General features: G+C 36.2%; 1 protein-coding gene across 1 annotated transcript in view; it reads left to right on the forward strand.

The window, feature by feature from the left end:
• The window catches only part of LOC124286346 (neurexin-3-like), a 131101-nt gene that overhangs the window by 110376 nt on the left and 8114 nt on the right, over window positions 1-12611 (forward strand). The window contains 2 exon segments of the mRNA XM_046722707.1: window positions 5877-5955; window positions 10669-10845. Of these exon segments, the coding sequence (XP_046578663.1) occupies window positions 5877-5955; window positions 10669-10845 (256 nt within the window).

Here is a 12611-nt window from a genome sequence, read left to right on the forward strand (position 1 = left end):
GCCCTGACCTAAATCCAATAGAAAATGTTTGGGGACTTATGAAGGGAAGTGTCAATAAGAAAAATCTGACAAATATTGCTGAAATGAAAGAAGAGGTGGTCCGATATTGGGACAGCATGGACCACGACTTTCTAACTTCTTTGATCAGTAGTATGCCCCGCTGCATTGAAGCCTGCATTGCTGCCCATGGTGACTTGACAAAATACTAACTGTTCACCTGTCTTTGAATCTGGAGTTATGTTCTGCTAATATTCACATTTAATACATGAGTAATGAGTGAAAAAAAAAAAAAAAATTACAATCTTTAAATTCTCAATAATTTCTGGTTGTACTGTACAACCAAGAATTGCAGTTCTCTAGACGTCTTCAGAGGTGGGGTCTGATGGTAATGCTCTATGTTGATCATCACTTACTTGTCAATAACATGTACTCTCATTTAATACTGATAGTTTTATAACATTCAAGTTCTCAGTTGTCAAACAGATTGTCTAGAAGATAGCTTGGCTAGTTAGTGAACACTAAACATTAGTGGTGGTCCGATTAATTGAAATAATCGAAGATTGGTCGCAGTGACTAAACGACCAAGCAATCGGACATGATTTCTCATAAAAGAACGCAACCAATCTTGGAACACTTGTTTGCATCAACAATATTTTTCACAAGGTTGCTTTTGTCTGTGTCATTAAATTTACGTTTCATAAGCACAAGCTTGTTCCAAGTCATGATTGAATTTATCTTAAAGAACCAGGAAATCTGTATTCCTAACATACTAATAATCCTTTAAATATGCAAAATTTGCAAATGGATTTTGTTTAATTTGCAAAAAAAACAACCAAATTACTACATGTTTTTCTTTATTGTTTACAAAGACAGCAGGAACATTTGATAAATGACGCTAACCAATTATTTTCGATGATTGATCGGTTGTAATGGACCAATCATCAATTATGAGATTTTAACCAATTCCCAACTCTACTAAACATGGGGAGGACAAGAATATGACATATGGTGAAGTTTGGACCCGAGTTAGGAGTTGACAGCCTCTATTTCCTGTGAGTGGAGCATCTTACTTGGATCAGGTGGCCAGGGTTTGGAGGCTAGGTTGTCATGTATGCTATATAGACTAAAAGACCTATGAAGATTAGGGTTAGAATTTCTCTTCAGCAACCCATGCTTTTCATAACAGGTGACCATGGGGAAACCAGTGAACTTGCTGCTTAATTTGCATGTCATCATATCCCAGTTGTGTAGATCCAGACTCATTTTATAGAGACTGCCATCATATAGCTGGAAAAATGCTCAGTGAGGCATTTAACAACAAACAACACCCTCAAAAGGATACAGTCCAAAATAAGAAATAATGTAATGCTGGCCAGAAGTTACCTTTAAGAAAAGGTCGATATTTCTATTAAAGGTAATACAGTTGTGAAAATAGCAAACATCAGTATGGTCACTTTCTCCAGTCAGAGACACGGATCATGATACATATCTCATAACTCAATTGATAATATTTTCACACTGGTGTTTTTGTTGTTGTTGTTTTGAGTGTTTAATAATGTATTTCGATGTAAAAATGAATTCACTGAATCAGTAAAAATGTCTTAATATATATACGTTTGAAAACACCAGTGAGTATGGCCTTTGGTTTTGCAAGAGTGTTCATTGTCTTGAAAGGTCACAGAAGGTTCTTAAGCTTTTTGCTCACAATGAACCATGATATATATGATTAAAAAAACACAAACAGATGATTCTGGCATAGTTAATTGGCACAAAACCTGCATTAGCTCACTTGGCTCTTGTCTCATGGACCGCCTCCTGTGGTGTAGTGGTTAGAGCGTCCGCCCAGAGAGCGGAAGGTCGCGGGTTCGATCCCCGACAGCGTCATACCAAAAGACGTTAAAATATGGTATTTGTTGGTCCCTGCCTGGCGCTCGGCATTAATGGGTACAACAAGGACTGGTCGGCTCGGAGTCAGTATAATGTGTCTGAGTGGGGTATCCATGCTTCACTGCGGCATGGTATCTCAGTGGGCTAGCACTATAAAACCAGCTTAAGTCTGGGCTAGTTCAAGCAGCCGCACATACACACATAAACACGCATGCACGTCGTCCTATGAGCGAAATATTCTCAAGCACGACGTTAAATCCGATTTCACCTCACCTCACCTTTTCTCATGATGACATTGCAAAACATGTGGCAGACATTTGATGTTTAATAATACATGTAGAATGAACATGCCCTTTGAACAAACATGGCTACAAGATTTTGCAAGTTAATGTCTTGTTCTTGATTCTGTTACATTACATGTGACCCACATCATTAGTTATATGAGTCATTTTAATTTTATTTTAGCACAGTATACACTCTTAAACCTGATTAATAATAAAACCTGTCTATGCATTTCAAGCTTGACTGGAAATGTTGCTACATCCATTTAACATGTGATCTGAACAGGAAAACTCCACTGACAGACAGTATGAGTGTTGTTATACTAAGTGTATCATTAAAGACGAGGAAATTGATCATCAACATGTCTCAGCCGTGGCAGGGAGCTGTGTTCTTACTCACATCCCATCATTCAACTCTGCTGCACATTAGTTGCCCAATGTCAAGGTTGAAGACCTGTAATCTACTTTGTTGTTCATTGCTGGTGGTCTTGATTACTTTATTGATTTCGGGGATCAATATTCTCGTACCATCTGATTGATTTCTTTCAAGTAGACATGTGCTCCTCAACAGATCCTATCGCCTTGGATGTTGCAGTTGTAAATCCTGTTTCTAATACCCTTGGCTGTTATTATATTGGCAGAGCAAAGGATTATTTCAAAATGTGCTTGTGTCAGCTTCTTTGATTTTATTTGGTTTTGTGTTTGAAGCTAAGAAAATACACATTGTTAAAATGAGATAAAAACTGGCTTAAGTATTTGACCTTTAACATAACGGACAGTGTGTTTGAAAACAAATTTAAGGCTTTGGGAACCTGATGCTATCTCAGAGTTTATGAAAGGTCAGCTAAGTCGGTATTAAATAATGTTTGAATGTCAAAGCTGTGTGAGCAGTAATCTGAATTCGAACCATCTTCTTAATTACATATGTGCACAACACTCTGTATAACTTTAAAGGGATTAATGATTTGAGGCCCTGGGATTTATTGTTTTAATTTTGTTGAGACTCTCATACTATTCTTGTGACAGATAGAAATCTGAGTACCTCATATCCACTGATGTCTTAAGTGAATTCAGTATCAATCCTATGATAATATTGCTTGTAAGAATGGCATAGGGAATGGCACAAAGGGTGTATCTGTATTATATATTCCAATGTTGGAAGTGAAACATTTTATGTTCTAGGCCATGTAGCATCAGTTATTTTTTCACCTCATTTCATGTACAGATATTAGTGACAAGAACCATTGTAGTCATGAAAGATTTAGAGGTCTCAAAAAACTTTGATGAATGTGTTTGGGAAGGCAGCAATTGCAAAAGAAAATCAGGTCTCACTTAGGAACACAAAATATATTCAATGATATTTGGGGGAAAACGCATTTTAGTATGATTAATATTCTGACTGTTTGTGCTGGATTCCTGTATTGATACCAAAGAGATACCTCTCTCTTTCCAATGTCAGTGCTGGTACATGAAAACTCTTCGTTTGTTTGCAATTCAGATTCTCCAACACAAACTGTCAGCCTTTTAGAATTTTTATGCCTTTGTATCGGTATATGAGCCACTCCAGGACCTTCAATATAGATATCATATCGTCTGGTTTGAATCGATTTCCTCAGTGTCATTCAACTATATTGTGCCTTGGCCATGTCTTGGAAGGCTATTTGGGCAAAGATTCAATATTACGATCATTGCAAACTCGAGATTTCCTCAATTTATCATGTCCTCAATTCTCGGGGTATTGGAAATGGGTTTGATGCCGCACAACTGAATAAGAGAAAAGGGAATAGATTTTGAAATTGTCTGAATAGAGATATGAGGACCATTTTGGGTTGAGATTTTGCAAAGGCATGAAATGATTTTATACAAAGGCTTGCAGTGCGCATCTTTAATCAATCAACAACTGACTTATGTCAGAGTTTGTAGTTTATGTCCTTGGTACTTATCAATACAAAAACAAATACGAAAAAGCAAATACATACAATGTTTACACATGACTTTGATTTATTCCATGCATCCATATGTTTATTATCCCACGAAGTGGAAGGGGAATATAGTTTTGTAATCCGTCCGTCCATCCGAGATGATGGGGATAGATTTTCTCAGTAACCGTTATAGATAGGGAAACCAAATTTGGTATGTGTTGTTAGGACAAAAATGCCTTCATGGAGTTCGAAAACGGAAACTGTGTTACAATTTGTTACAGAGTTACAGCCCTTGCCATGCATTTCATGACTTAGTGCACGGTTGACCCAATGGGGACAGATTTTCTCAGAAACTGTTATAGATAAAGAAACTAAATGTGGTATGTGTTTTCAGGACATGAATGTCGTGGTGTAGTTAAAAAATAAGAACTAAATAGGAACAAAACACTGGCAGGGGATATTGATGACCATGTCTTCTTGTTAAACCTATGTTGGTATAGAATGAGCGGACATACAGGTGAAGTATGAAGTATGAAGGGATCTACAGTAATACTTTGAGTTAATCAAGGTTTGACACAACCTCACACTAATGACCAAATATGGAGTACACAGGACTAAGTCATTGGTTGGAGACAATTGTAAATTTACACCATCAAATCTTTGTGTTTGTACATGTAATCGGTATTCATGATATTTGAAAATAATTATGCACATTAACATTTATTAGCGGTATTGTTTCTTTTCGAAACAACTATGATATATAATCTATTTTCACATAACCATTTATGCACAGTTACACAACAATAGGCTGAGATTGTGTCTGGCTCTTTTTAACAATAATAAATGTTGATACTACCTCTTGAAAGAGTATTAATCAAGGAAATATATACAGACAACCACCTCCCTATAGAATGGAAACCCTTAGAGAGTTGCTTGTTGCTGCTTCTGTCAACCACAGGTGCTCAGGCCATATTTGATAATTTACAGGCCTGTCTGACATACCTAAAATGTTGCTGACTGTGGTAGAATTCACTTCATTATGGGTCCAAGACCACCTCATTCAGGGTAGAAGAAGGCGTCCATAATACTCTTTCAAAATTAGTGTTTACTAGTTTGATGTCCTTTTGACACTTCAGATGTGTTTGTTGTACAGTAGGTTTTAGTAATTTCAAATTTCGTCTGAGCCACTGACCCATGTAGATAATTGTCTATTACCAGTAACCAACCATGACGTTTGTTTTTTATGCCCAAAAATTAGGAAAAGATAACACAAGAGTAAAATTATTTATTTATTTTCTTACTCCCTTCTTTCACTGCTGGTGTCCCCTGCCGGGATATTGCTAAAAGCGCCGTAAAACCAAACTCAGTAAGTCAGTCAGTCAGTCATTATAATTGCTAGAATTTACATTGTGTATGAATGGTTTAATGTTTGAAGTTTGTTTAGAATTCATCTTATCAAAATATGATAGTGAAATTTTAGTCTGTGAGGAAGAAGAAACCGTTTGTATAATAATACAAAATCTCTGCTAAAATCAGAAACCCTTGTATGTTGCTGACAATATCATAAACATGTGTTTATGAATATCTTTCAAAAGTGATGATATGGGTGTTTGAAAAAAGGGGAGATTTACTGCCCCACCTACAGCACCTGACACTAACACATGCAAAGTCAGTTGTGGCAGACATATTGAAGTTGTTTAATATATGTACTTTGAATTTTTAGTATGCATATGCATGTATACAAATCTCACTGATTTAACAATATAGAAACATATTTTTCATTCAGCAGAAAGGAGTCTAAGAAGAATAAAAATAGGAACACAATACCAGACGAGTCGGAAATGCAATCAACTATGGGGTTCAGGGTAAGTGCAGTAGAAATCTATGGCCATTTCCAGTAGTGAATTATTGATGCAACATGTTGTCTTAGGTAGGTAGCTCTTTCAAAAGAAGTTGCCATTCTCGCATTATCATTTTGATTGTGAAATATTCATAAGCATTGTGATTCAGAGACTCAGTGTCAACCTGCATTGGCAGCAGCAGTGGGGTAGTCTAATTGTGGACTGTCCTACCACATACACACGCTGGAGGCTTGTCCTTACCTTGTACTTGGCGCCTGTTGACGATACATCAACAAGCTTTGTGTGTCTCACTCAGAGTGGACTCTTCTAATTGCCGATTTAGCTCAAAAGAGGGCTTTTGGAAATTCCTACGATACCCTGCCAGTACACTAGCCTACCAGGACTGAGGAGTCACGATGTTGAAACATTCCTCTCATATCATCATTTGCCTTATCATGTGTATCAAGGTAATGTTGCCAATGTTCGTGTCTTTCAGACTGAATGGTCTAGGTTCAGATTACGTTTCACTGTAGCCATATGTGTCTGTTGTATATTTCAACTTCATGCTCATTTCACATAACTGCAAGTTCTGTGATGGAAAGACTACCATGACATAGATCACAGGGAGGAGGGTGAAAAATCAATACGTGTGTAGCATTTCAAACAGTCTTCGTTTCAGGAAGGGATGTCTTGCCCAAAATTGTCTTAACTGTTGTCCACTGATGGAATTAATGATGTTATAACCCATAATGGTTGTCTAGAGTTAATTCCTAACAAGTGTAATTGCAGACCTAAATTGTGTAGCAGTTGTTCAACCATCAGACGTTCCTGGCATCAGGCCATGGTGTGCTGATCCATTGATCACAGTTATATTTGTTCGTATTTGTTGTCGTTACATGCTAGTGTTTGTGGAATAATTCATCATTGAATCGAACACTTGTTATTGTTATGAACTGTAATTATTTCCTTTTGCTTAAACTAATCAATATAATCCACTAATAGTTCTGTTAACTTCGATAAATCCAGATATTAAAAAAAGACGAAAATAATTACACCAGGATGTTGTGTGTTGAATGGCTTAACATATTCTTTGAGAAAATCACTGAAACATGTATCAGTAATTTAATAACTTTTCTTTCAAGATTGAACTGGCATGCTCTAGTTGGATCATTTACGGTTAATTGGTTGTAGTCTAAAACAGAATAGTGGAGCTACATTAAATAATCATGTAACATAATCTTGTTATGCTGGTAAGCCAATAGTTTAGTCAGGACATTCTACACTAATGAAGGTATTGAGAATGTTTACCAGATCTCCAGTCAAGCAGGGGCCAGTGGGGTAGCCTAGTGCTTAAGGCGTTCGCTCGTCACACCAAAGACCCGGGTTCAATTCCCCACATGGGTACAATGTGTGAAGCCCATTTCTGGTGTCCCCCACCGTGATGTTGCTGGAATATTGCTAAAAGCGGCATAAAACCAAACTCACTCACTCCGGTCAAGCAATTCCTGAATTCAGGCAGTGTTCAAAAGATGACATGTACTGTATTTAATGCAGAAAAACATGCTTTTGTGTAATAAACCCAAACCAAACGGCATGTTTGATTGCAATACACAAAAAGTAACAGGACAGAATTGTTTATGTGGTATTAATTAAGATTCAATTGTTTGTGAAATAATTATGATTCAAAGATTGTTCCAATGAAGACATATGTTAGGTTTGGAATAAAAATGTCTGTCAAATTTTTTACCCTTTTGCTACTTTCTTTGAATAATTTTACGCGTTTCCATTGAAACTTTTTTTACCATAATTTATGACCTTTTATAGAGGGTGATTAACAGTCATTCTTCACCTTTCTGTGAAAATACTGCTGTAACAGTTTGATCAGAGCAGGTCATACAGGGAGTAAGGTAGAGCAAATGAAATGAATTATTGATTTGTGTTGCTATAAATGGAAGATATTTCTTGATGAAGTTACTGGGGAGGAAAGAATGTCGGTCCTTCCTTAGCTGATGAAGTATTGTTGCAAAGGATTTCTTACATTCTGTAGACCTGATTAAGATTTAGATGTACAATAATCTCTTGGCAAAGCCTCCAGTGAGCCAATAATATTTGCAGACGTATATGAATTAATATATGATGAGTATCAAATCTAACTATTTGAACTGTACCAGACATTGCAATATACTAACGTGACAAAACTACTTACATATTCACAAGAGATCTCTGTCAAAACTGGATCTGACTGTTGAATTTTGACCATATCATTAATTGTGTATAGAAATTACTATTAGATAAAGTTAAAAGTAAGGAAATCTATATCAAATCTTCACAAGGCAATTGAAATAATATTGAATTAATCCTAGTAAGTAGGACATTCATAAATGTTTTTAGGTTTGTAGAAAAGGGAGAATTTAGAAAAATCCATAATAATGAGCATGATATTAAGCTTTAGCTAATATGAACTTCATTGCATCAATTTCAAGCTAACTGAAAATGGTGAACCATGGACCAAGTATTCACAAGTCACCACACCTCCGTCAAGTAGGATGAAGGCATATCAAAAACGATCCATTATAGACAATGGCGAAATTGTCAGCAACAACAAACTTCGACATTCACGTAGAAAACATAGGCATAGAGACAGGAACTTGTACAGTAGACAGTTTCGGATGCTTGTATTTGGAGACAGGGATCCTGATGACAATTCTATGAAAAAGGACTGGGAAGTCGGAAAGTCACGGAATCAAAGAACCCATGGCCGAAAGGGTACAACCCCTGATTGGCGTCAAAGGGAACAAATTGCATCTAATGTCCCTGAAAGAGTCTTATCAGAAGAAGGAACCTGCCATTTTGAAGCAGGAGGAAGTTTTGTGGACATGGAAGGTCATCGTTTTCAGGAAGGGAGTGGCAGTGACACGCCTGAGATTGACGCTGAGGATTACTCAGATTATGATACAAGTACAGAAATCATTACAACTTTATTGCTGTCTGACCCACCATCTACAACTCCTGAAGAACCAGAAGAGGAGCCTGAGACTTCTAATGTTACCAAAGTTTTGGTATTCAAGTCTAAAGACAACGAAGTCCAAACACCATTATCAAAGAACCGAACTGAAGACACATCTCGCCACTTTGTTTGGACAAACAGAATGGCTGGGCTGTTGAGTACAATTGGACCAACGTCATCTTTAATGGTATTTTATCTTCATATCTGGGCATGAATTGGAGATTGAAGATGTTTTCTGGTATATAGAGTCTTTAGTTAGTATTTGGTCTTCAAATATTGGCCATTTTTTGTATATGAAGATTATCTTAAACGTTTTACATTATATTTGACATTTCATTATTTCTTCCCATCTTTTATTAATTCAAATGAATGGAAGGGGAATATATATGTATATATTGCCTGTGTGTATATGTAACTTGGCAAGAAAGCATGTAGGTGTACAAAAAGTTAACCTTTAGAATGCCGAAGAAAAGTACTCATGACATCCATAAAGGAACAATGAATGTAAAATTATGGATTGGATTAATTATTGACAATAATTGACATTTAAAATAAGTTAAAACTTGTTTTGTGTGGTATGCATCTTGCAGACTAAAGGTTAAGATGTAGTCTTTTTGTGGCTTTAGCTGCTTTGTTTTGTGAATTGATGCATGTGCAAAGCTGCAGAGTGATACTCATTTATTTACATTTTGAAACATTTTATGTATATGTATATCTATCTCAATTTTCCAAAGACAGCTTCTTGTATAAATGTTTATGAAAATGTATCAATTTGATTTTTATGACCAATGTTTAAGCTGTCATTAGGCATTTTTAAATATTTTTTTCTGTGATTTTTATGGAAATATCTGAGAGGAGGTACAATGGTATCAGTATAAACTGGACATTCTCATTTCATACAGTTTTCCGTACTTCTGAAAACATCTTTAGGTTCTGAACTATAAGTTATAAGCTTGTTGGAAATTAAGACAAACAGATGTTCATGCATACCAGCATTATTGCTTAAGTTTACTTTGAAATATACGCACATCAATCAGTGCAGCACTGTATTCATCACAAAACATTATTCTCTAAATCTTTATTGACTTAAAAGTCTGTTTGTATTTGTTTGAAATGGGTATGCCAATAGTTTTTGCTATGTAACCATGGTAACAGTTAGCAGTAAATATATTCATATACATACGAATGTACATTGTGGCACAATATTGGCATGCTAGTGTAATATGCATCTTCAAATAAACTTTTTTCAATTCTTAGTGTGTTAGTTTTTTTTCAGTCTGTGTACTATTTATTCATGGTTGGTGCTCTAGAACCTTTACTGTGAGTGTCTATGGTCTTGTCTTCATGGCACCTTATTTGAATATATGCACCACATGTGAATCAATAGTCATATTCACTTGCTAACTGTTGAATATATTTGTCTTACAGATCAGAGATTCTATACAAAATAGGATTTCTATAATAAAATGAGAAAATATGTCAAATCAATATACTTATTTGTGTTCAATGAAGGAAAGAAATTATACTGATAATATATTTGGAAGTTGTTATGAACATTTATGCCCATAAGTGATATGTTTTATATGATGTAAATGCAGTCCATACAAGTTAACTGATGAAAATATTACTAATATGCATATTGCGGGCACATGTGATAATTGTGATTACTGCACAAGTGATGACTATTTGACTTCATTCATTCAGATGTTCCCATTTGTTTTGTTCTTCAGCAAACGACACCAAAGCTTGGCGTGACAGATGACATAATATTTTCTGGATCAGGACCAGGCTGCCACAGTGATGACGAAGATGATTGCACCTCAGTTGGCTCTGGCACAGAGGACGACATCATCACTCCAACTATTATCATCAAAACTACACCAGCACCACCAACAACCAACGAAAAAGTAAGGTTCTCTCAGTTACTTGCCACCAACTGAGTCTGGAAATTCAATATGACAAGGGTCTCTTCTACATAATCAAATCTTCACCAGCTGATAAATGTGCACACGCTTGTTTAGTGGGGTGGATAAATACAGTTGTGTTCAATGGGTATTTGATTCAAAATACATCCCCCAGAATTACAACCTGGTTCCCAGGGTCTGCTGCACTAATGCTTCGAGACTGACACCGGCAATCACTACCAAGATAACGCCATATATTTACTGTAGAAAAATCCAAGAATGGTTGGTTAGAATTTTTCCTTAGCATTTTCATCGATACTGTGACAAAGTCTATGTCACAAGAACAAAGCCCATTGTTACTTTTAGAGCATGGAAACGTTATTCGAGACACAAAAGTCGTCTTTACATAGATGAAATATAAACAATAACACACAACCCATTTTCAACACCAACGTGCGTTGATATTTTGTGTCAGCTCACTATTGTCACGAAATCATACGCATAAAATTTGGATTTGGAAGACAATATTGATTGGATATAGTTAGCATATTTTTTTAACCAACTTGATGACAAATAATTTGATGATTGGCCCCATTTTCTCCTGTTGTATGCTGGAAATAAACTGAATGCCCAGTAATAGCAACTAGAAAATGATTGTTACCACATTATATAATTAATAATAAATAGATCTAAAACATTTCAAACACATAACTGATTAATTCAACCATGTATTTTTAACAATGTATGTGCTTTATACAATGGAATAATATTAAAGAAAAATACATATTTATTTTTTCTATTCATTTGGCATATATAATTTCAGTCAATATAACATCCATTCTATCATTATCTATTCTTCCATTTTGCTTCGGGTTGATCATGGTGATGCAATAGGCATTGATCTTAGAAAGTATAGCATTAGTCATGGTATGGCAACATCTGCATGATGCTACCGAGAAGTTCATAACACATCAAACCATTGGCTAGTTATCTACTGGATAAGTCGCATAACTGTTTATATATGTAGGACTCAGATCTGTGGCGGGTCTCTAATCTATGGCGGGTTTCCTAATCCGTGGCAGGTTTGATTGTTCGATTGTGTTACATGACGTCATTACGCGATGACGTCATAATCGCTAACCGTTCCCGTCGAAATTCGACACTAGCTGTTCGTGGCGATAGTAATTTCAGTTACATCTTCAATGCTAAGAAAATGGAAACCATAGAAAGTTAGTTTTGTAATTGCGGAGCCACCTACAAAGAAGAAGAAATCAAAAGATCCCAATGCAGAAACATTTTGGAACGACATGGAAAAAGTATGTGAGATTACAAAACTGAAAACGCTGAATCCGAAATGGGGAAGTGTAAAGATTTGCAAGATCCTCTCGTTTGCAGCCATGGAAAGATTATTAAAATGAAAGCAAACGTATTCGATAACACTTTCGAAGCTCTCTTAGTTCTATGATAGTCGTAAAACCATTGGCAAAATCGAAAGACGATCTTAGCGCTGACAGAGCTTCGAAAATCTAGGCCCAAGGGTATCAGTAAGTTAGAAACACATAAATGAAATGCCATTAACCCCTATTCTACTGAGCTGAAATATTCTAATGACGACGTGCAGGAAATCCGCCACAGATTAGGGTAGGTACGGCAACTAGCCATGGATTTGGAAACCCACCACGGATTTGAGGCCTGCCATGGATCCGAGTTCTACATATATAAAACTGAAAGTACCCAATTGCCCACCCCACTCCAACACCTGTAGCTAC

This window comes from Haliotis rubra, unplaced genomic scaffold, assembly GCF_003918875.1.
Source record: "Haliotis rubra isolate DU_JTF1 unplaced genomic scaffold, ASM391887v1 Scf380, whole genome shotgun sequence".
Classification (NCBI taxonomy): Eukaryota; Metazoa; Mollusca; class Gastropoda; order Lepetellida; family Haliotidae; genus Haliotis; species Haliotis rubra.